Source organism: Lolium perenne, chromosome 3 (genome assembly GCF_019359855.2).
Source record: "Lolium perenne isolate Kyuss_39 chromosome 3, Kyuss_2.0, whole genome shotgun sequence".
NCBI classification, from domain to species: Eukaryota; Viridiplantae; Streptophyta; class Magnoliopsida; order Poales; family Poaceae; genus Lolium; species Lolium perenne.
In genome coordinates this window covers 317,085,048-317,110,868 of record NC_067246.2, presented here as the reverse complement: position 1 = coordinate 317,110,868, position 25,821 = coordinate 317,085,048, and the positions used below count along the sequence as shown (strand labels likewise).

The window sequence follows — 25,821 nt, the reverse complement described above, 5'->3', positions numbered from 1 at the left end:
ACCAGAGAAGCTGAAAGTAGAGGGAAAAAACTCATCCAATGCAGAGTCTCAGAAAAAAATCAGTCAACTGTGACCTATCAAGATTAATATGAATTGATCCCCTGCAAAATAAGAAATAAATTAATACTAGTAATATGAATTGTTGGGAGTCTATAAGTAATCATGGTGATGCTAGTACTACTATTGATCATAAAGTCTGAAGCCTCCAACCTAGTACTACCCCAGATCCCTTTTAATTAACTCGGGTTTTGTAGTATACCAAATAACTGAATAAGGGATGCAAAAGCTCTTGAATTGAAATTCTGTCATCATCTTGGGCATGTTTTCCATCCAGTCACAGGCACCTCATCAGTCATCATGAATTGAAATTCTCACCGGAGAAGCTGAAAGTAGGGGAAAAAAACTCATCCAATGCAGAGTCTCGGAAAAAAATTCACTGAAGTGTGACGTAGCAAAATTAATATGAATTGACCCCCTGCAAAATAAGTAAACAAATAAATTCTAGTAATATGAATTGTTGAGAGTCATCAGAACTCTGAAGCCTCCAACCTACCAAACAAAAAGGGGTGTAAAATCCCTTGAATTGAAATTCTGTCGTCATCTTGGACATGTTTTCTGTCCAGTCACAGCCACCTCATGATACCTCCTCAGTGTTTGATACACCACGAGACGGCTTTAAGAGAACCATTATTCTGCTAATAGACCAGCCGCGCCACCTCGTTTTCCTCAAGGTCGAGGTTGTCATGACTCATGTGATGATTCTATCAGATTTTTCCTTTTCTAAAGCAAGTATCTTCACAACCGACCGAATATATATGCTGGCTGTTCACGAGACTACCCAATTTGCATTAGTTTATGAATGAATGTATAGATGAAATGTTCAGAAGCAGCAACTTGGCACTATGTTTTCCAGCACATGTAATTGACAGTCTGCGTCCCAAATCCTCGCAAAACAAAAAGCCATGGAGCTCTGAAAGGCCAGCGCTTGCGCCGCCGCACGCCATGCCACTCCGGCCGGCCGCCACGGTAGATGCCAAGCTTGGGACACGGCCGGGTCAAAGCAGCCTGTGGTGCCCACCCCAGGGCCACCACACGTTGACAGCCAGGGGCAGCACAGGCCGGCTACCTGGCTGGGCCGCGCACGACCGGGTCCCTCCCAGAACTCACCCGGTGAAGACGACGACGCGTTCGTTTCACCGCCCTGGCCCTGGACGCCGCAGTGAAATTGTTACCACTTGCTTTGCGCGGCGCGGCAATGGCCACCCTGCGACCCTGCGTCCAGTTGCCATGTGGGGGCTGGCTGTCTGCGCACACTTGCGCCTCGCGGCGCATTCATTTCATAATCGCCCACCACCTGCGTCGTCTTCTTGCCTGGCCTGGCCTGACTGTGCTCTGCTCCTCCTCTGATTGCGTACCAGCTAGTCGAGGTCAAGCTGCATCGATCGTGCTCTCCTCTTTAAAAGTGCCTGCGGGCTGCGGCGACTGATCGCGTCGGCCGGCCTCGGAGTGCTAGCTTCATTGATGAATGCCGAAGCTATAGCGGTTCTTTCTCGGTCGTCCTTCTTCCCAGCTCCGATGCCCCGGTCGCCCGGATCATGGCACTGCCAACCGCGGTCGTAGCCTCCGTTGCCGCGGCCGTCTCCACGCTCTCATTATTGGCCGCCGCCGTCATGGCCGTCCTCTGCTGGCGCCGGCTCCGCGCGCGCCGTAGCCGGACCTCCGACACCGGCTCCTCCGAGACTCCTCCCACGCTGGCGGAGTGGGGCAGGTGCGGCCGCACGTCGTCGGCGCCAGACTACCAGGGCGCGAGGCGGTTCTCGCTGGAGGAGATGTCGCACGCCACCAAGAACTTCAGCGACGCCAACCTCGTCGGCGCCGCCGGCAGCTTCGGGAAGGTGTACATGGGCCTGCTGCTCGACGGCACCGTCGTCGCCATCAAGCGCCGCGAAGCACCGCCGCGCCAGGACTTCGTCGACGAGGTAATTAACGGCCGTGCCGTAGAACCGCGCGCCTCAGTCCACTGCTCTGAATCTGCCCGCTCACGATCGAAGTGCATTGCGTCAGTTCTCATTCAGTCCGAGTAATTCAGGATTGTAGTTGAGGCGACTGGATTATTCAACTTCTGCATGCAATGCTGCAGGTGCGAAAACAATCGGAGATCTGGCACCGGAACGTCGTCACCCTCATCGGCTACTGCCAGGAGGGGGGTCTGCAGATGCTGGTCTTCGAGTACCTGCCCAATGGCAGCGTCTGCGGCCACCTGTATGGTAATGTGCACCACTTCATGCTTGTCAGATTTCACTCACAATTCTCGATTGTGTGGGGAACACTGACGTGTTGAAAGATGCTAATGTACCAATATCTATTTACCAGATAGCGGCAAAGAGTCGATGACAAGGCTGGAGTTCAAGCAGAGGCTCTCGATCGCCATTGGAGCAGCTAAAGGTGACAACTGAAAGCTTACACATCATGTATGTTGACTGTTGTGTTTCTTTCTCATGGTGAGTAAGTATGTGAAACATAGAGTGTCTGAACTGCAGGTCTGGACCATTTGCACAGTATGACGCCTCCATTGATCCACAAGGGCTTCAAGACGAGCAACGTCTTGGTCGACGAGAACTTCATCGCCAAGGTGTCCGACGCCGGGGTCGACAGGCTGCTCAGAGGGCTCGAAGACGCCGATAAAGCGAACGGGCTTCATACTAGTGTCTACCAAGATCCAGAGTAAGTGTCTGAACCTCTGAACATTGTTGCCGATTTTTACCTGCATTTATTCCTTGCAGTTTCACCATATAAGTAGGACCTGCAAATTTTTTTTTTTTGGTGTGTGCTGCTTCATGTAGTCACGACTTTTTCCTAACCGTTATATATGTGTTTGTTTTCAGGGTACATTCCTTGGCACAGCTCTCCGCAAGCAAAGACGTGTACAGTTTTGGGGTTTTTCTGTTGGAGCTGATAACCGGCAGGCAAGCAGCGGGTTTGGTCGGCCCAGAATCAACGGATTCTCTCCCCCATTGGGTAATATGCTAACGGTTTTGCTATGTCTCAGTCAACTGAGATTTTCTTAAGTCTAAGTCAATTACAAAAATGTGCTTTGAGTTGTACTTTTCTGTTAAAAAAGTGCAATTGCACTTTTCTGATAGAAATGTGCAACTGAACCGAGTTGCACTTTTCTTTGAACTGTAGTTGCACTTTTCTGAGTTGACTGAGACTTAAGAAAATCTCAGTCAACTGAGACATAGGCACACCCATATGCTAATATATGTATAATCATTGTGTTTTTTTTTCAAATGAAGAATATTCTTTGAAATTTGAATGTGTTTTCATGAAAAGACTGAATTTTATTGACGACATAACACTCCCTTGTGACTTTGTTGATTAGATGGAGGCACATTTCACTTCTGGCGAGCTGGTCGATCCGAGGCTAGGCGGCAGCTTCACATCCGAGGGCATGAAGGAGCTCGTCGCCCTGACCTTCCAGTGCCTGAGCCCATCGGTGGCGAGAAGGCGGCCCAAGATGCGGCTGGTCGCAGAGGAACTTGACAGGATCCTAGAAAAGGAGATGACTCTGACGACTGTCATGGGTGACGGCACCGCCATCATTACCCTCGGAAGTCAGTTGTTCACGTCGTGATCCGTGAATTTACATGTAAAAACAGTTGGTTGTGTACATCCTCTAGACGAAGAAGTCGGGAGATAGACATTGTTTCAATTTTTTCAGAAAGGCAATGTGCAAAGCACTTACTTCCTTTCAAAATCTAAGCCGCCTGGTGAGATTTTCTTAATTATTATGTCTAACACTTTGAGCCGTCTGAGGTATCTGAGTTGACATTTGCGCGACATGGATAAACAAGAAAATCTAAATCGATTTCTACGAGATAGACATTCTTTCAGTTTTCAGAAAAGAAGTGTGCCAAGCACTACGCCTTTTCAAAATCTAAGCCGCCTGGTGAGAGTTTCTTAATTGTGTCTAACACTTTGAGCCGTCTGAGGTCTCCGAGTTGAGATTTGTGTAATGATGGCTCGACATGGACACACAAGAAAATCTGAATCGACGTCTATGATGTAGACATATTGCAACATGTTCTGACAGTTGACGTCGATCAACACTCCAGACCTGGAAACCTCCCTTTGGGAGTCTTGGTGGCTGCAACGAGGTACATGATCATATTTCGGCGGCACATCGGGCACGTAGACCTCCTACTGAACCAGGGCACAAGACACTGGTTGTGGAAAACATGCGAGCAAGGCAGCATCACGGTGTCGGAGGAGCCGTCCGTGAACGCCGCCAAATCTTCCATGCAAACGCAGCACTCCCTGGTGGCCACGCCGGCGTCGTCGGATCCTGCTCGTGCCGCCATGACTCGGCAGTAAGCCGCCGTGACCTCCTTGCACGCGAGCAGCAGCGCCTTGGGCTCGCTGTACACGGCCCTCACCCGGACGGTCACACACACGTCGACGTTGCTGTAGCGCGAGCGCGGGGCGACGCCGTCCAGGACGGACCCGAGCGTTTGCATTACAAGAACGATGGAAGCTAGATCGTGGGGCAAGAAGCCGCCGTCCCAGTTATCGGCGGCGAGGTCGAAATCGCCGACGACCGGCGTCCGCGCGAGCATCTGGTGGACGATGTCGCGGCAGGAGGAGAGGCTGCCGAAGAATGCCTCTGGGTCGTAGAGGTAGAACACCTGGTCGAACCCCATGGGCGGGTCCTCCTGCACCAGCCTCGCCCTCTCTGGACCTCCCACCGCGCGCACGAGGTAGGTGACGACCACGTCGCCGTGCAGGCGCACGGAGCAGGGGCGGCCTGTGGTGACCGGGTCGGTTTCTTCCTGCTTGAGCATCGTTCCTCCGGCGCTGAGCCGGCACTCCGTCGCCGCCGCGGCCAGCGGCGGCATGCTCCTCAACGGTGGCTGCTTTACCGATCGGTCGGGTTCTGCGATCTGAAAGAGAAAAGTAGAACGCAAAAAAGACCAAAAAACAGGCGTGGATCCTGCAATAATCGGATGACCATGATATTAACCCGGAGACCACACATATACACAGTTTGCGTAAAAGGCGCAGAGCTTCCTCTAGCGGGGGATTCCTATTTTGACGCTGGTAGCGGCAAGTACACGCAGCCGACGCCTAAAGGGTTTGGTCTCATAGCCCGGCCCAGGTAAAATTTTGTTTCCTTTTCCTTTTCCTTTTTCTATTTGTTTTTCTTTCCTGCTTTTCTTTTTCGTTTTTGTTTTCTTTCAATGTTTTTCTAGAGTAATACTATTTTTATTCACGTGTTCATGTGTTTATTTTCCCAGGTAAAGTTTTGTTTCCTTTTTCTATTTCTTTTTCTTTCCTGCTTTTTTTTTCGTTTTTGTTTTCTTTCAATGTTATCTAGAGTAATACCTTTTTTATTCACGTGTTCATGTGTTTATTTTCTGTTTTTCTTTTTGTTTAAAAATAATAGAAAATTATCATTATGCACAATACATTAACTTCTTTGAATCATGTGAATAGCAATTACCATACGGTGTGAACATTTTTCCAATTGTTAAGCTTCATGCACTAGCCACTTGAACCAAAAGTCCGAACTGATGGAAAGAGCTAGGCAATCTACTTATACACGTCAACACCTCCTCTCACGTGTGACGGAAAGACGAGAAGACAAGTCAATACGTGTAGAGAGGCAAAGAGGCAGCGGGAGGCCGGGACCACATGACAGGAGGCTGCGGGGATTTTTAGAATAAATTGTGAAAGTCAGGATTTGAACTCGAGACCTGGGTCTCCCAGCTTCTTTGGTACCTTGCCATTGAAAGAGTAATTGGCAAGCATAGTGGAAATCTCCTCATTAGGAATTTTCCTTTTGTTAGAGACAATATCTTTCATATACTTTGAATAAGGAGGCAATTTAATAGTATCAGTCAAAGGGATTTGCAAGAACAAAGGTTTCATCCATTCACAAAATTTATTATAGTGTTCTTCCTCCTTTGATTTTAGTTTCTTAACAGGAAAAGGCATTTGCTTTTGAACCCAAGGTTCTCTTTCATTACCATGTTTCTTAGCAATGAAATTTTCTTTAGTGTACTTTTTATTTTTAGCATGCTTTTCAGGTTCATCTCCAACCTCTTCTTTATCAGAAACATCATTCTTATCATTATCTTTATCATGTTCATTACCAGTTTCAGTTTCAGCATCAGAAATAGAAATACTATTAGGATCATTAACAGGTTCAGAAGATTCTACAACAGTTTTATGTTTCTTCTTCTTTTTCTTAGAAGGAGCACTAGTTTCTTTAGTTCGTTGAGAATCTTGTTCAACTCTTTTGGGATGCCCCTCAGGATATAGAGGATCCTGAGTAGAAACACCACCTCTAGTTGTTACTTTATAAGCATGTTTTTCTTTAGAAGTATTTTTTAACAAGTCATTTTGCACTTTAGTGAGTTGATCAATTTGAGTTTGAACCATATGAAAATGTTTAACAAGCATCTTAACATCATGCAATTTACTAATAGCTTGAGAATTTTCCATTAAATGATTATCTACTCTCATATTAAAGTTATCTTGCTTAACAACATAATTATCAAATTCATCTAAACATTGATCAGGAGGTTTTGAGTAAGGAATGTCTCCTTTATGAAAGCGTTGAAGAGAATGTACCTCAATTGTGGATGAAGGGGGAGTTATCTTACATAAATCTTCTATGAGAGGTAAATTCTTCACATCTTCAGATTTAATACCTTTCTCTTTAAAAGATTTCTTGGCTTCCCTCATATCTTCATCATTTAATTCAATCATACCCCTCTTCTTCAATATTGGTGTTGGGGTTGGTTCACGTGTAGTCCAATCATCATGATTTTGGCTTATTCTAACCATTAATTTTTCAGCTTCGTCTGGAGCTCTTTTCCTGAAAACACAACCAGCACAACTATCTAGGTATGCCCTAGACTCAATGGTTAGTCCACTATAAAATATATCAAGTAAGTCATGCTTTTCCAAATCATGTCCAGGCCGAGCTCTAAGAAGAGAGCAAAACCTTGCCCAAGCTTCAGGCAATTTCTCTCCATCTTCCTGGTCAAAACTATAAATTTTCTGCAAAGCAATATGTTGAGCACTAGCAGGAAAATATTTTCGAAAGAAAACATCAAGAAAACCAATTGGACTATCAATAGAATCAGGAGGCAAACTATTATACCAAGTTTTAGCATCATCCTTTAATGAGAAAGAAAAATTTTTAGCAAGAAAATAAGTACGCTTGATATCATCAGAAAACAAGCTACTCAAAGTAGAAAGCTCATTCATGTGCTATACAGCACTTTATTTTTCAGTACCACAAAAAGGTGTTTTCTCAACAATAGATATATCAGATAAATCAAGAGAAAAATCATAATCCTTATCCTTAATGTTTATAGGAGATGTGGCAAATTTAGGATGAGGAGATAGTTTATATCTAACAACATGTTGTGCAAGAAGCTTTTAAATGTTACTTGCACCAGTAGTAGCATTACATTTATCAATAAAATCATCATCAAGTTCCACATAATCTTCATCAGGATCATCACTAGAGTGTTCAACAGACTCAGGTGAATTAACAGGTGTAACAGTATTTTCATTAGAAATTTCAGTATTTTCAATTTGTCTAGACCTAGCAATTGTAGCATCTAGAAAAGAACCTAATAAACCATTATCATCAAGCACAGTAGAAGCATCATCAAAATTATCAGAGGAATTTTCAGATTCAGCAGAAGTACCAACACGTGAACCTTGTGGTGGTGAAACAAGTTGACTTATCACACATGGTGAATCAAGAGCAGTAGAGGTACTCAGAGTTATACCTTTTATTGTAGTGGATTATAATATGGCGACTTTAGCATCGCGAGGTTTACCCATGATGGAGGATTTGCAGCGAACAATATCAATTCAGGTGAACTTGCAAATAAAGCTATGCTCCCCGGCAACGGTGCCAGAAAATAGTCTTGATGACCCACAAGTATAGGGGATCGCAACAGTCTTCGAGGGAAGTAAAACCAAATTTATTGATTCGACACAAGGGGTACCAAAGAATATTTGTAAGCCTTAACAACGGAGTTGTCAATTCAGCTGCACTTAGAAACAGACTTGCTCGCAATAGTTTATCAGTGGCAACAGTTTTATAGCAGTAGCAGTAGTGAAATATAAGCAGCAATGTAATAAAGACAGCAGTAGTGATTATAGTAAACAGCAAGATTAAAATACTGTTGGCATAGGGATGGATGAACGGGCGCTGCATGGATAAGATAACTCGTGTAATAATCAAGACAAGGCATTTGCAGATAATAATAAAACAGTATCCAAGTACTAAATAACCATAGGCATGTGTTTCGTATATAGTCGTACGTGCTCGCAATGAGAAACTTGCACAATATCTTTTGTCCTACCAGCCGGTGGCAGCCGGGCCTCTAGGGAAACTACTGGTAATTAAGGTACTCCTTTTAATAGAGTACCGGAGCAAAGCATTAACACTCCGTGAACACATGTGATCCTTATATCACAACCTTCCCCTCCGGTTGTCCCAATTTCTGTCACTTTGGGGCCTCGGGTTCCGGATAGCAATATGTGTATACAACTTGCAGGTAAGATCATAAAACAATGAATATCATCATGAATCAATAACATGTTCAGATCTGAAATCATGGCACTCGAGCCCTAAGTGACAAGCATTAAGCATAACAAGTTGCAAAAATATCATAAAAGTAACAACAACGGATACTAGGCACCATGCCCTAACAATCTTATGGCTATTACATGAATAATCTCATCCAATCCCTACCATCCCCTTCAGCCTACAGCGGGGATTTACTCACACATGGATGGGGGAAACATGGATGGTCGATGGAGAGGCGTTGGTGGCGATGATGGCGATGATCTCCTCCAATTCCACATCCCGGCAGGGTGCCAGAACGGAGTTTCTGATCCCGAAATAGGGTTTTCGATGGCGGCGGAGTTCTGGATGTCTTCTGAAAAATTGGTCGAACCCCCGTGCGTTTTTAGGTCAAGGGCTTTAAGTAGTCCAGATGGGAGCGCCGGGGGCTGGGCGAGGTGGCGTACCGATGTGGCGGCGCGGCCATGGGCCCACCGCGCCGCCACGTGGTGTGCGCGCCTCGTGGCCCCCCTCCGTCACGTCTTCTGGCTCCGTGGGTCTTCTGTAAAAATAGGATCATTGCAATTATTTCCGGGTATTTTCCTGAAAGTTGATTTTCTGCAAAAAATAAGACACCAGGGCAATTCTGCTGAAAACAGCGTTAGTCCGTGTTAGTTGTATCAAAAATACACAAATTAGAGGCAAAACAATAGCAAAAGTGTTCGGAAAAGTAGATACGTTTTGGACGTATCATTAATCACCTTGTTGTATCTTTTTTATAGGAACTAGCAAATGATGGCACGGCGGCACGCCGCGCCTGCGCTATGGCTGTTGGGTGAGAATTCTTTTGCTTGGTAATGAAGTTGGAGAGGAGTGTATTAGTTATGTTCGATTTTGCAGGTATATTTAGCTAGATGAGTTGTGCATGAAGTAATTCTAGAGAACACATTTATATCAAGACTACTAATAGAGCCAAAGAATCATAAACAGATCCTATAAAGACAACATCTTATTGAACGCAGAGGCACACGCCATGTAATCCATGTGATGAACCAAGTAGGCCAAGACATCCTTACTAATATATTTAAGGATCTTAATAGTGTCATTGCAGTCCTATGATATTAGAATTAAAATTATTAAAAATGTCGTGAGGCGATCAACAAAATAGTGTGGCGCAGTGAACAAAAGCAAGATCAAAAGAGAATATCTAGATGATGGCTAAATATACTAACATTCTACTGCTTATAAAATGTGGCTGATCTCTTTTTCCCATAGTTGTTGCCGAAGATGGATACCTGCATCAAGGAGCCATGGATGTATGTGAAGCTCAGACTGTCACCTCCCGCTCCTCCATTCTATTAAACGCGCGCCACATACATTCCCGGCTGTGTTCCTCGGGACGATCTTCTGGGGAAACTTGCCTGTGATGTGGTGCTCAAATGTTGATGGTATCTCCACAAGGTCATTAGGATGCTGGGTGACTCCTCTCTTGAAGAGGCAACGTTGCTGGATCTTGTCACATCCCGAAATTTTCAAAATTTTAGAATGTAAAATAAAAATAAGTTTGATTGTTTGAAATTGATTGAAAAATTCACAAAGTTTTAAAACTTTTGAAATTATTTAAAAGTAATTTCTAAAATAGAGTTTTCATAAACCTTGGTTTCAAAAGATTTATCAACTATACTCTATTTTGTTCGGAGGTTTTGAAACTTATAAAATATTTTATTTGAGAAAACATTAAACCCTAAAGAGGCACTATAGCCGCATAGACATGTATGTCAAATTTTGATTTTATAATGTTTATATTTCTTTCCCGAATTTAGTCTTATATTAAAGGAATTTTCATTACGAATCCAACAGTATCTTATTTGCATTTTTTCGATTTTATTTGAAGCCTCAAAATATATTTCCAATTTCATTATAAAAAAAAGAAAAATAAAATAAAAACAGAATCGGGCCGGCCAGCCGAGCCGACCGGCCCGGCAGCCGACCCAGCGCCAGCTCGTCCCGCGCCCAGGCCATCCCGTGGCCGCACCGTCCCAGGCTGCCCCGGCCCAAGCTACCCCGCGCGCGCCGCCGCATCTAATTCCTTTTTCCTTTTCCTTTAGTTACCACCTCGCTTCCTTGAACAATTTTGCACCAACTCTATACCTAATAATAAAGGGAGAACTATTTCCGTCGTTTCGTCCGTACTATCCGTGCTAACATGGTTTCGTCCGTGCGTTTAAGAATCGTGTATATGTCAATTTGCCCCGCAAGAAGCCTGGAACCGTGTAAAACTCTTATACGGCTGCGTGGGCAGAATCAACCCCACAAAGAGAGCTGACCCATAGACTCAGGCAGAAACCCGATCGAGAATCCTCAAACAGCTAGCTAACCATCGTATCCTAGAAAAGAAACCGGCGTTGCATTGTATTCTTACCCAATCCCAATCGATCTGATGACATAAACAAGGGCCAACAGCACCCAGCCGGGACAAACAATCTATGCACGGATTTGATTTCAGGATCATGATGGTCGAGCCGTGCAAGAAGTCGCGGCAGCCAGGCTTTGGCCTGGCGCCGATCGCCGATCGCCGCGCGCCTACGTCTCAGCGGTGCTGCATGACCATCTCGGGAGGTCCATCTCTAGCATGAGACAGGACCAGAGGAGGCGCTGGAAGATCGAGCTGATTCCGGCAGGCCGGGGTCCACGAAAATTTCGTTCGTCAGCTATTGGGGCGTCATACTGACACTCTGCACGCGTTGACATCTAGGCGGCGACCTGTGGAGCTATAGAGAGTTCGTGTGGCGCTTCTTCAAGGACGGCGGACGCTCGAAGAGCAAGTTCCAGGAGGTGCCAAAGACTGGAGTCAGTTTACAGGATGTTGCCGACCCGCACCGACCAGGCCATCTCGAGCTGCAAGAGGATGTCGAGTTTTCTGAAGAAAACTGACAAGTACACCGCACTGGGGAGCCGTTCTTCTCCTGCGCCGCGTCGGAGTTCGTCGAGCACTTCGTCTGAGTGGGCACGTCCAGGGTGAAGGATCTGCAAACTGCTCGAGAAGGTCAACGGCAAGGCGCCAGTCCATGGTATTCAGATAAGATCGAATCCATCGAAGACAGCATGGTGCCAGGATAGGTGGTGAAAGTAATGAAAAGGAGCGGACCATCATCCAGCTGCTCACGGATATGCATGGGCTTCTCTGGAAACAACGGCGTTGCCCTGCTCTGAGATTATTGAATGCGCGTTGGAATGAAGTACCTCTTGCATGTGTCATGCAGATTAGGTTGATAAAGTGAGCTGAACTCGCTATGTCACTGGACAAGCGGCAGAATCTAGATTCAGCAATTATTAGCGTTCAGTGTTCTCATGCTTAAGTATATGTCCATCGCATTATTTTAAAAAATTAAACTAATTGTGGTAGATCAATTGACAATTTTCTTTGTCTTCATAGTTACATGGATTAGCCATGCAGACATAGGGATTGTCTGATGATTTACTTCGCAATTTTTGCTACTCTGGTTCTGGTTCTTTTTTTGATAATGTGATCTGTAGGTGTCATACTTGTTCAAGGACGTAAAAATTGTGGACATTGTGATCTTTCATGCTACCCCTTCGCTTCAGGTATTATGATTTCCTGAATCTCTAATTTATTTTCTCATACTACATATATTGAATTCGATGTTTTAAATACAGTCTTGACACACTATAGACTGCAATATGTACACTGTGTTGTTCTATGGTGTTCTTAAATATGTGTTGGCAATGTAGCAAAGAGGAGCTAAAATTGCAGATGATATTGTCAAGAGCGGAGTTATAAACAAACAAATTGCGACGAGGAGATCATACAAAAATGTAGTGTCCAGAACAAAGTAGTCAATGTGAAGTCTACTTTTTTTGCTTTGCTATTTTTCATTCGATTAATTATGTTGGTCATGAGTAGGAGAAAATAAGAGCACCTTTGTCGATGGTGTCACAAAGAAGAAGTGTCATCACAGATGATTTGCTGGTGCATTTGCGTGGTTTGTTTACCCGGTGCAACGCACGGGCAAATTTACTAGTCTCAGCCTATATAATGATCTCAATAGGCAGCTCAAGCACACCACAAGGCGCCCGACGCCCTCTCCCCTCTCTATCCGCGCCCAGCGCTGCTCTCTCGCGGCGCTGCTGTTTGCGGCGCACACTGCGACGCACCATTCGCAACGCTTTTTGTGAAACACCACGACTCAACGCATCTCTTGTCCGGTAATAATTCTATTTTCGCTCTTTTTACGTAGATTGTCATACATAACTTCTCAATTTTATTTCTTTAGATCTACATCTCCGTTTAGAATAGTGGTTCTTCCGTTAAGTTTGTAAATAGATCCTCTACAACTTTTATATAGGAAGTTTTTCCATCCGACCAACTTGTTCGGACAACTTTTCGTACACCATTAGAACTGTGATCACTTATGTCTAGTTTTGTAAAATCCATATCTTAAGTTCTACACGTTGGATTTCGACAAACCCTATACCGTCGGAATCGGCAAATCACGTAGATCATCTTAGACATATTGCGTGACTGTTTCGCCCACTTTATTTTCGTGGTATCCCTTTGATCCGCAACATCATCTATAAAATAAACCGTACAATCTTTTTCCGAGAGATTCTTTTGGCGATACGCTTGTAATGAAATTCTCTACAACTTTCGTGTAGAAAGTTTTTCCATCCGGAAAACTTCTTCTAATAACTTTTCGCGAAAAGTGTAGTCCTATAACTGGTTTCGATATAGTTCCTTTAGCCAAAATGATCCTTGTGATAATACCCATCTTCCAGGACCAGTTATATTCTTTATCATGTTTACAGATAATGCATAGCTTGCCCCTGGTGGTCTAGTTCATATTATTCAAATAACAATTGACTTATTTGAGTAAAGTGTTACATGTCCTAGTTTAGATTTTTACATTGCTTTAGTAGGGTGGAGATACTCTACCCCATATCATATGAGATGAACCTTTGTTATACATGAGGCTCCGCGAACTAAATCCCAAAACCATTCCTATCCAACCTCATGCCATTCATTCCTTCCACTTAGTTCGAACTATTCAAACTTTCAAATGAGTTACTTGAGTAGTTCAAAATATCATTAGTTCATATCCAATGCTATGTGTGACCTTGTGCTACTCTGATAAGTGTTGTCACACTATATCAATTGCATGAGCCTTGTTTTACAGTACTCCATCCAATAGAACCACTGTCCCAAAATATTTGAATAACCTTGCAAATATTCAAATTCAAATATGTGAATTTGAGTATGTTTTTACTAACTTATATTGAACTATTCAATTTACAAATGAGTTAATTGAGTAATTCAATATATCACAAATCCATACCCAAGCATATGTGTAATACATACTATTTTGAGTAATTGTTGTCACACTTATTCAATAGTATTTGTGTTGCACTATTTATCACCAATGTGATTCAATTAAGCCGTTCCATATCCTTTTCATGCTTTTGTAAAGCATAAATATTCTTCATTTATATCTTAGATTATCCAATTCCTTCTAGTCATGTTACTTCCGTCCAAACTCTCACCTCCATATCTTGCAAGCCAAACCTCATGCCACACCTTAGTACCATAGAGCGATTTCCGATTGTTGTCTTGTTTGATTTTGATGTTGTTGTTGAATGGTGTGTTTATGTTGTGCTATATTTTATATTATAGTTTGTACGGAGAGGCACGTATTTTGATTAAGAGAAGTGAACGCGCTTCAACTACCAAAAGGCAAGTGACACTCAAATCCTACCTATTTTATAATTATGCATTAGTGTTTTCAATTAGTATGCATGGTAGGGATTTTGTTTTCAAAAGAAAAGTATTATGCTATGCTTAGATCCTAGTAGTGTGTAGCCACCCTTTAAACACAAACTGCTAGGATTGTCAGAAGTGATTTAAAAATGATGCCAATGCTTGGTTTTACTTGTTGGTTAAAGTGTTGTTTGGAAAAAATTAAAGTTAATAACCTTAATGAAACACCTGGGTGGAATTGGTGTGGCTTTGGATTATGTTGAGTGGCTACCTGGGGCTACATACCTGGCAGTGAAAACCATGGTATGTGGTGGTGACCTGGGGGGTGAGTACACTTGTGGTTTGTCACCCAGGAACAAAGAGATTGCTATATCTTCCGTGTTTAGTGTACTTCCAGTGCAGCCTTATGATATTATGAGCTCTGTCTTGATTGAGTAAGATGCGAGGGTTCAACTTGTTGCAAGACATTGGCTGGTAGCAGAATTATAGGTGGGAACGGGTCTTGCGGGTATGGTTGCTCTCTCCTTCTGAAAGGTCTCATCTCATTCTTCTCTCTGGGTAGAATGGGTCGTAAGGTGAAAGTGCACAACCTCTGCAGAGTTAAAAACTAAGATCTTAGCCGTGTCCCCGGTTATGGACAATTTGAGTCTCTAGACAAGGAAGTACGGAATAATCTCATCACCTTTTCTGAATGATTAAAATTTTGTGTAGAAACATAGTACGGGGTTTTCCCAGGGCTACATACATGGCAGTGAAAACCATGGTATGTGGTGGTGACCTGAGGTTTATCCTAGTTGAGTGGCCCCAGGGCTACGTACCTGGAAGTGAAATCCATGGTATGTGGTGGTGACCTGGGAGTCATCTTGACTTTGTGCCTTTTTTTTGTAAAAATATTTTCAAGAATTATAAAATGTTTTGTTTTAAATAAAATGTAGGATAAAATTGGCTTTATGCCAATTTGCCTAAACTCCACTTGCCAAATATCATGTAGATAGTCATGCCCAAAACAGCCACTATATAAGTGTCATTTGCCAGTACATCATTGTACTGACCTCCATTCGTGGGGCTGCATATTCAAACGTGCAGGATTTTCTGAGGAGAAGTACGTGGTAGGATCTCGAGTCTACATTCCAACATGACTGCCTGTGGCACATGAAGATGATGAAGGCTCATTGCTGATTTACTTTCATTGTGTTTATTAAAGCTAGTCCATGTGACTATGCAAATTGTAAGGTTTTATTGTACCCTCTGGATCAACGATGTAGTAATTTGATACTATTGCAACGATTACTATATTTTGTAATGTGTGTGCTATCAGTGATCCCGGGAATAGCACTATACACAGGTATCTTACCTTTATTTTTAAGGTAGGGTGCTACAGATCTCTAGTAGAAATCGGACCACTGGAGGCCTACATTGTCTGCTTGCTATGCCTGGTGGGCGGTCCTGTGAACCCTATCTTTCCACGGGCCTTTTCTCCTTTTTGTTCGGCAAGTCGATCGAGGGGAGAAAATCCAGGAGGGTTGCTGGTCACAATATTAGCTGGTGCTATCTTTGTTAGGTGCAAAAAATACTGCAGATCTTGCAACACTGCTGGCTGCCTGCATGAGCAACAACAAGGGGTAGAAATCAATGAACTGTAGCAGTTCTATGGGCAGAGTGGAGTGATGCATGCAAATGGTAGGGAAATACTTACATAATGATGAGCAATGCGTCTTTTCTCCGCAGCTTTGGGCGCCATGAGCCAAGAATCGGTGGAGTATTTGATCACCGTACTGCTAGATCAGGGATGCCTTTTGGTGAGGAAGAAAGGTGGGATCCGTGGCGCAGCTAGGGTATTTATGGACAATGTTCACTGTATTGACCCGGACATTCTACCTTCAAAGGAAGAACTAAATGGCCTCGGGGAGGCACAACTCTTTAGCTTCCGATGTGTTATGTGGTAGCAAGCCGTAGGTCGCCAATATTGAGTGCTTTGGCACGAAAATAACCTACAAATTCCAGAATTGACACAGTATGGAGAGGCTAGTCAAAAACATATTAGGAAATATTATCATGAATCATAAAGCCTAGAAGCATCGGAACTTAACACCAGACACTATTTCAGTGCGCAAAAAAAACCCAGGTCAATAAGCATCTAAGTAAAAGATCAGGTCCATAAACTTGGAAGGACACCTATGAGAAGTAGTCCTTTTCCATTATAAAGTAGTTATTTATATAAAAATTAAAAAAGCATAAAAATGAGCAAAAGGATAAAAACCACTCATTTGATATTGGAGAAGGCATAACTATTCCTCTCTTGCAGGCTTGCAGGCAACAACATAAATGGAAAATAAGAAGATAAACTGCTTGGAAATCATAAAATTGGCAATGTTAAATACCTAAAAGCTAGCAGGGTAACGAGATGAAGAGATGCATGTAAAAAGCATGCAGTACAAAAGGTCCATTTACATCTATAAAACAATAAGTGACGACTTAAGAATAAGAACACCACAGTGCACATTGCCCCAGCGGAGTTAAGGAACAGAGGCGCATATCTAAATTTAGGAAGGGCCTGAAATTAGACTACACATGACATTTGTTCTCAGAAAAATAATTGGTGCTCTATTGGTAGCGAACTCTCATTTAACTTCTCCATTAATTTCAGAGAATCAAATGTAGTGGAATAGTATATTTTCTGTTCTAGGTAGCAGAACCAAAATGCATGAAGCCATCAGGTTACACTGACAACACATACCTGAGCACAACTGATGTTTACAATCTGGTTATTACTTTTTTGTTTGGCCTGCTAGCTACTAATGACTATAGATAATGCTTGGCAAATAGTATTTAGATTGAACTGTTTGGAAATTAAAATGACCATTTCGTATTTGTGTCTCTTTCTGGTTACGAAATGACTATACTATGTTTCTTAACAGGAAAAGGCATTTGCTTTTGAACCCAAGGTTCTCTTTCATTACCATGTTTCTTAGCAATGAAATTTTCTTTAGTGTACTTTTTATTTTTAGCATGCTTTTCAGGTTCATCTTCAACCTCTTCTTTATCAGAAACATCATTCTTATCATTATCTTTATCATGTTCATTACCAGTTTCAGTTTCAAAGATCGTAAATAGAAATACTATTAGGATCATTAACAGGTTCAGAAGATTCTACAACAGTTTTATGTTTCTTCTTCTTTTTCTTAGAAGGAGCACTAGTTTCTTTAGTTCGTTGAGAATCTTGTTCAACTCTTTTGGGATGCCCCTCAGGATATAGAGGATCCTGAGTAGAAACACCACCTCTAGTTGTTACTTTATAAGCATGTTTTTCTTTAGAAATATTTTTTAACAAGTCATTTTGCACTTTAGTGAGTTGATCAATTTGAGTTTGAACCATATGAAAATGTTTAACAAGCATCTTAACATCATTGGAGGTTCTCTCCACAATATCATGCAATTTACTAATAGCTTGAGAATTTTCCATTAAATGATTATCTACTCTCATATTAAAGTTATCTTGCTTAACAACATAATTATCAAATTCATCTAAACATTGATCAGGAGGTTTTGAGTAAGGAATGTCTCCTTTATGAAAGCGTTGAAGAGAATGTACCTCAATTGTGGATGAAGGGGGAGTTATCTTACATAAATCTTCTATGGGAGGTAAATTCTTCACATCTTCAGATTTAATACCTTTCTCTTTAAGAGATTTCTTGGCTTCCCTCATATCTTCATCATTTAATTCAATCATACCCCTCTTCTTCAATATTGGTGTTGGGGTTGGTTCACGTGTAGTCCAATCATCATGATTTTGGCTTATTCTAACCATTAATTCTTCAGCTTCGTCTGGAGTTCTTTTCCTGAAAACACAACCAGCACAACTATCCAGTTATGCCCTAGACTCAATGGTTAGTCCACTATAAAATATATCAAGTAAGTCATGCTTTTCCAAATCATGTCCAGGCCGAGCTCTAAGAAGAGAGCAAAACCTTGCCCAAGCTTCAGGCAATTTCTCTCCATCTTCCTGGTCAAAACTATAAATTTTCTGCAAAGCAATATGTTGAGCACTAGCAGGAAAATATTTTCGAAAGAAAACATCAAGAAAACCAATTGGACTATCAATAGAATCAGGAGGCAAACTATTATACCAAGTTTTAGCATCATCCTTTAATGAGAAAGAAAATTTTTTAGCAAGAAAATAAGTACGCTTGATATCATCAGAAAACAAGCTACTCAAAGTAGAAAGCTCATTCATGTGCTATACGACACTTTATTTTTCAGTACCACAAAAAGGTGTTTTCTCAATAATAGATATATGAGATAAATCAAGAGAAAAATCATAATCCTTATCCTTAATGTTTATAGGAGATGTGGCAAATTTAGGATCAGGTGACAGTTTATATCTAACAGCATGTTGTGCAAGAAGCTTTTAAATGTTACTTGCACCAGTAGTAGCATTACATTTATCAATAAAATCATCATCAAGTTCCACATAATCTTCATCAGGATCATCACTAGAGTGTTCAACAGACTCAGGTGAATTAACAGGTGTAACAGTATTTTCATTAGGAATTTTAGTATTTTCAATTTGTCTAGACCTAGCAATTGTAGCATCTAGAAAAGAACCTAATAAACCATTATCATCAAGCACAGTAGAAGCATCATCAAAATTATCAGAGGAATTTTCAGATTCAGCAGAAGTACCAACACGTGAACCTTGTGGTGGTGAAACAAGTTGACTTATCACACATGGTGAATCAAGAGCAGCAGAGGTACTCAGAGTTATACCTTTTATTGTAGTGGATGATAATATGTCGACTTTAGCATCGCGAGGTTTACCCATGATGGAGGATTTGCAGCGAACAATATCAATTCAGGTGAACTTGCAAATAAAGCTATGCTCCCCGGCAACGGCGCCAGAAAATAGTCTTGATGACCCACAAGTATAGGGGATCGCAACAGTCTTCGAGGGAAGTAAAACCAAATTTATTGATTCGACACAAGGGGAGCCAAAGAATAGTTGTAAGCCTTAACAGCGGAGTTGTCAATTCAGCTGCACCTAGAAACAGACTTGCTCGCAATAGTTTATCAATGGCAACAGTTTTATAGCGATGCTTGAGTAGTGAAATATAAGCGAGTGTAATAAAGACAGCAGTAGTGATTACGATGCTTGACAAGATTAAAATACTGTAGGCATAGGGATGGATGAACGGGCGCTGCATGGATAAGATAACTCGTGTAATAATCAAGACAAGGCATTTGCAGATAATAATAAAACAGTATCCAAGTACTAAATAACCATAGGCATGTGTTTCGTATATAGTCGTACGTGCTCGCAATGAGAAACTTGCACAATATCTTTTGTCCTACCAGCCGGTGGCAGCCGGGCCTCTAGGGAAACTACTGGTAATTAAGGTACTCCTTTTAATAGAGTACCGGAGCAAAGCATTAACACTCCGTGAACACATGTGATCCTTATATCACAGCCTTCCCCTCCGGTTGTCCCAATTTCTGTCACTCTGGGGCCTCGGGTTCCGGATAGCAATATGTGTATACAACTTGCAGGTAAGATCATAAAACAATGAATATCATCATGAATCAATAACATGTTCAGATCTGAAATCATGGCACTCGAGCCCTAAGTGACAAGCATTAAGCATAACAAGTTGCAAAAATATCATAAAAGTAACAACAACGGATACTAGGCACCATGCCCTAACAATCTTATGGCTATTACATGAACAATCTCATCCAATCCCTACCATCCCTTTCAGCCTACAGCGGGGATTTACTCACACATGGATGGGGGAAACATGGATGGTCGATGGAGAGGCGTTGGTGGCGATGATGGCGATGATCTCCTCCAATTCCCCATCCCGGCAGGGTGCCAGAACGGAGTTTCTGATCCCGAAATAGGGTTTTCGATGGCGGCGGAGTTCTGGATGTCTTCTGAAAAATTGGTCGAACCCCCGTGCGTTTTTAGGTCAAGGGCTTTAAGTAGTCCAGAGGGGAGCGCCGGGGGCTGGGCGAGGTGGCGTACCGATGTGGCGGCGCGGCCATGGGCCCACCGCGCCGCCACGTGGTGTGCGCGCCTCGTGGCCCCCTCCGTCACGTCTTCTGGCTCCGTGGGTCTTCTGTAAAAATAGGATCATTGCAATTATTTCCGGGGATTTTCCTGAAAGTTGATTTTCTGCAAAAAATAAGACACCAGGGCAATTCTGCTGAAAACAGCGTTAGTCCGTGTTAGTTGTATCCAAAATACACAAATTAGAGGCAAAACAATAGCAAAAGTGTTCGGAAAAGTAGATACGTTTTGGACGTATCATTAATCACCTTGTTGTATCTTTTTTTATAGGAACTAGCAAATGATGGCACGGCGGCACGCCGCGCCTGCGCTACGGCTGTTGGGTGAGAATTCTTTTGCTTGGTAATGAAGTTGGAGAGGAGTGTATTAGTTATGTTCGATTTTGCAGGTATATTTAGCTAGATGAGTTGTGCATGGTCCGAAGTAATTCTAGAGAACACATTTATATCAGGACTACTAATAGAGCCAAAGAATCATAAACAGATCCTATAAAGACAACATCTTATTGAACGCAGAGGCACACGCCATGTAATCCATGTTATGAACCAAGTAGGCCAAGACATCCTTACTAATATATTTAAGGATCTTAATAGTGTCATTGCAATCCTATGATATTAGAATTAAAATTATTAAAAATGTCGTGCTGGTAAACAGGCGATCAACAAAATAGTGTGGCGCAGTGAACAAAAGCAAGATCAAAAGAGAATATCTAGATGATGGCTAAATATACTAACATTCTACTGCTTATAAAATGTGGCTGATCTCTTTTTCCCATAGTTGTTGCCGAAGATGGATACCTGCATCAAGGAGCCATGGATGTATGTGAAGATCAGACTGTCACCTCCCACTCCTCCATTCTATTAAACGCGCGCCACATACATTCCCGGCCGTGTTCCTCGGGACGATCTTCTGGGGAAACTTGCCAGTGATGTGGTGCTCAAATGTTGATGGTATCTCCACAAGGTCATTAGGATGCTGGGTGACTCCTCTCTTGAAGAGGCGACGTTGCTGGATCTCTAGTAGAAATCGGACCACTGGAGGCCTACATTTCCTGCTTGCTATGCCTGGTGGGCGGTCCTGTGAACCCTATCTTTCCACGGGCCTTTTCTCCTTTTTGTTCGGCAAGTCGATCCGGGGGAGAAAATCCAGGAGGGTTGCTGGTCACAATATTAGCTGGTGCTATCTTTGTTAGGTGCAAAAAATACTGCAGATCTTGCAACACTGCTGGCTGCCTGCATGAGCAACAACAAGGGGTAGAAATCAATTAACTGTAGCAGTTCTATGGGCAAAGTGGAGTGATGCATGCAAATGGTAGGGAAATACTTACATAATGATGAGCAATGCGTCTTTTCTCCGCAGCTTTGGGCGCCATGAGCCAAGAATCGGTGGAGTATTTGATCACCGTACTGCTAGATCAGGGATGCCTTTTGGTGAGGAAGAAAGGTGGGATCCGTGGCGCAGCTGGGGTATTTATGGACAATGTTCACTGTATTGACCCGGACATTCTACCTTCAAAGGAAGAACTAAATGGCCTCGGGGAGGCACAACTCTTTAGCTTCCGATGTGTTATGTGGTAGCAAGCCGTAGGTCGCCAATATTGAGTGCTTTGGCATGAAAATAACCTACAAATTCCAGAATAGACACAGTATGGAGAGGCTAGTCAAAAACATATTAGGAAATATTATCATGAATCATAAAGCCTAGAAGCATCGGAACTTAACACCAGACACTATTTCAGTGCGCAAAAAAAACCCAGGTCAATAAGCATCTAAGTAAAAGATCAGGTCCATAAACTTGGAAGGACACCTATGAGAAGTAGTCCTTTTCCATTATAAAGTAGTTATTTATATAAAAATTAAAAAAACATAAAAATGAGCAAAAGGATAAAAACCACTCATTTGATATTGGAGAAGGCATAACTATTCCTCTCTTGCAGGCTTGCAGGCAACAACATAAATGGAAAATAAGAAGATAAACTGCTTGGAAATCATAAAATTGGCAATGTTAAATACCTAAAAGCTAGCAGGGTAACAGTACAGTGAGATGCATGTAAAAAGCATGCAGTACAAAAGGTCCATTTACATCTATAAAACAATAAGTGATGACTTAAGAATAAGAACACCACAGTGCACATTGCCCCAGCGGAGTTAAGGAACAGAGGCGCATATCTAAATTTAGGAAGGGCCTGAAATTAGACTACACATGACAGTTGTTCTCAGAAAAATAATTGGTGCTCTATTGGTAGCAAACTCAACAACTATTTGCAGGAAAAGAAAAACATTGTCCAATAGCGAACTCTCATTTAACTTCTCCATTAACTTCAGAGAATCAAATGTAGTGGAATAGTATATTTTCTGTTCCAGGTAGCAGAACCAAAATGCATGAAGCCATCAGGTTACACTGACAACACATACCTGAGCACAACTGATGTTTACAATCTGGTTATTACTTTTTTGTTTGGCCTGCTAGCTACTAATGACTATAGATAATGCTTGGCAAATAGTATTTAGATTGAACTGTTTGGAAATTAAAATGACCATTTCGTATTTGTGTCTCTTTCTAGTTACGAAATGACTATACAGAAAAAACATCAATACGCGAGCACAACTGATATTTACAATCTGGTTATTACATTTTTGTTTGGCCTGCTAGCTATTAATGACTACAGATAATTTTTTGGCAAATAGTATTTAAATGGAGCTATTTCAAAATTAAAATGACCATTTGGTAACCAGAAAGAGGTACAAATACGCACTATATCATATATACAGACAAAACATCAAAAAAAAAAAAAAACTACTAAGATAGAAGTTAGCAAATGGGAAGTGCACAATTTAGTAAAAATGTATGACAGTGGCATACATAATCCCGCTTTACCTAGCATGACAACTATATTTCGAATAATTGCACGATGGCAAGGGAGGAGAACAAGGGAATTCGGTCACAACAACCAAAATGCTCCATAACCAGCTAATTCTACAACCTGGTGGTAACATTGCTTAATTCGTACAGGGTAGCAGATTTGGAAAATACTATAATAAAAGAGTTTGAAGCATCCGATCTTTTTGGCCCTAAAGAAATATTAAATAAGTCTCCATTTAGAATTCACATTTAGTTCTATTCAGCAATATTTGGGTTCACAATATAAACCTTAGAGTAAAATATTTGAGCATACACAATACATCTTACACAAAGTATCATGTTTCATTCAGCTAAACTTGCACAAAAGGCAACAATGATTTTTTTTAGAAACATGGAATAAATAATACCCGGAAGAAATGCTCTATCTATTTCCAGTAAGAATCACTTTTAAATGTTTGTCTCGAGATAAAGCCTTCAATCAAAGCATTTGAGCATACATGGTACTTCTAACTTATTGCACAAACCAGTATAACCTGTAAGGCAATGCGTGTTCCATCATTGCCTTGTGCTTAACCTGCGTTTGGTAGCAAAATATTTTCTCAGTATTTGGCAGATATTTAACTTTTAGAAACACCATAGTTTTAGATAATTTGAGGTGTTTGGCTCAAATAAGAACAACAGTTTTAAATACTAATACATTATAGTCAAAACTGTGTTTTTTTTCTGAATCTAAAAAAGAACCCCCGACCTCTTTTTTCTGGAACTTAGAAAGGGCTTTCTTCTTCCGCCTCTTTCACATGTCCTGCAGGGCCACCGCGCGATCTTCTTCAGCGATCTGTGGAGATGTGATCCGTCGGTTCCTTGAATCACTCGCTAACCCAACCTGATGCCTCCTCCTTCGGGAGACTTGCTAGCGGATACTTTTGGAGCTAGCTGAACCGAACAAAGAGCATCTAATTGATCTACTGCTAGCCTATGCAATTGTCCGAAGCAACATACCCACGTTCAGTTCAATTTGGCTCCTCCGACATTAACAAACTCCATAGCATAGAGCAACTAAATACTGCAGTGCGTGCACATATTCTCAAACACCTCAGATTTATGCTAAAACAACAGAAAAATGGGGTTTTTGTGGTATTTCACTGGCGGGCATCAGTATACTGCGGTTTAGGCCTACTTTCGTTTCAAAAATACTGAGCTACCAAACAGAGCCATAAGCGTTAGAATGAAAAATTGAAAATAGAGAAAATGAGATATTTCAGCAGCAAAATAGTAATTAAACCTGTGAAAGTGGGTAATTTATCCAACCAAAGAAGGAACAGCTCACCTAGGCGACGGAACTGCCTCATGCCACTCTTATGTCCATCCTGCCGGCCCTGCCACTTCCGGTTTCTCCGTCCAGGACCCAGGCGATAGAGGGAGACCGACCGCCGTGGCCACCGACCCTGGCACATGGCCGGCCGGCGTGCACGTACGCTCGCCCGTCTGTCAGGGCTCGCGACCACACCAGGAAAGCTGTGTCGGCCGGCAATCGATCGATGCGGCGCCCGCGCGCTCTCTCCCCGTCAAGTATCCCACTGCTTGCTGCTGGCTAAGTTCAGAATTCAGATACCGCAAATCGATGTCAGGCTCGGGCACAACAGGCTGAGCCCCCTCCGTGCCGGCCAACGACTTCGCGTCCTTCTTGCACAGGGAAGTCGAGCGCATCTGCGACCACGCTGCCATCATCCTTTTTTCGATAAAGGGAATATATTAATATCAAAAGATACCAATTACACACAGCCTCTGCAACAACGCACCACCCTAATGGCACTACGGATGCACACAGCCAAAAAAAGAAAAAAAAAACTAAGAAACAAAAGTCCCGCTACAGTATTTCCATAGCTGTTCCGAGATATATTGCCATGCAACTTCCATTTTACATTACATTACATGTTATCATTTATCATTTATATATTGCTTTGCATGATTCTATACAGCTGATGTGTGGTTTACCCATGTTACGCTGCCATCATCCTGGCGAGCCGAATCGAGCTCGTTCCCGTCTAGGCGAGTTAGCTCCTCCCGAATTGTTCGATTTTTTCAAGCTCGCGCTTGAGGAAGACCGGGGAGGCTGTCGCGGCGCTCGCCGAAGAAACGTGGGGCAGCGAGCTAGCTCCGCCTGCCCCGGGAAACAGAGCTCCTCCTATATGCTGCCAGCCCAGCCTCCTTCGCAAAAGCTGAGATCCTCCTCCGTGCCGCCTGCCACCGACGGCGCCACCGGCCACATGAGAAATCTAAGGATGGGGTAGGTGAGGTCGTCTCGCCGCCGCCGGTGCGAGTGAGGAGTAGCGGTGGTGGAGAAGCAGTGGGGATGGAAGAGAAAGGCCGACAACGACACTGGAGACAGGAAAAACGGAAGACAAAAACATGCCACCGATCTGGTCAATGCGGTGCCTCTGGCTGCTCCAAATAGCACACGCCGTCCAAATTGGATGCACGACCAGAGCCATCATGCTGCCTATCCAAATCAACTATTCCGCTATAGCC

The 25,821-nt window shown here is 42.6% G+C and overlaps 1 protein-coding gene across 1 annotated transcript; it reads left to right on the top strand.

Annotated features, from left to right (window-relative positions):
- Nucleotides 1-1,371: 1,371 nt before the first annotated feature.
- Nucleotides 1,372-3,827, top strand: LOC127345578 (probable serine/threonine-protein kinase PBL22). The gene is made up of 6 exons (XM_051372063.2): nucleotides 1,372-1,979; nucleotides 2,141-2,267; nucleotides 2,374-2,445; nucleotides 2,541-2,724; nucleotides 2,886-3,018; nucleotides 3,383-3,827. The coding sequence occupies exons 1-6, from the start codon at nucleotides 1,596-1,598 to the stop codon at nucleotides 3,632-3,634; spliced, it is 1,152 nt and encodes a 383-aa protein (XP_051228023.1). The 5' UTR covers nucleotides 1,372-1,595; the 3' UTR covers nucleotides 3,635-3,827.
- The last annotated feature ends 21,994 nt before the right edge of the window (nucleotides 3,828-25,821 follow it).

What these genes read in the sequence shown, in the direction of transcription:
- LOC127345578 (XM_051372063.2), top strand. Translation starts at nt 1,596, where the DNA reads ATGGCACTGCCAACCGCGGTCGTAGCCTCCGTTGCCGCGGCCGTCTCC. An exon ending in CGTCTGCGGCCACCTGTATG is followed by an intron (nt 2,268 to 2,373) that starts GTAATGTGCACC and finishes TCTATTTACCAG; the next exon opens with ATAGCGGCAAAGAGTCGATG. An exon ending in CGCCATTGGAGCAGCTAAAG is followed by an intron (nt 2,446 to 2,540) that starts GTGACAACTGAA and finishes TCTGAACTGCAG; the next exon opens with GTCTGGACCATTTGCACAGT.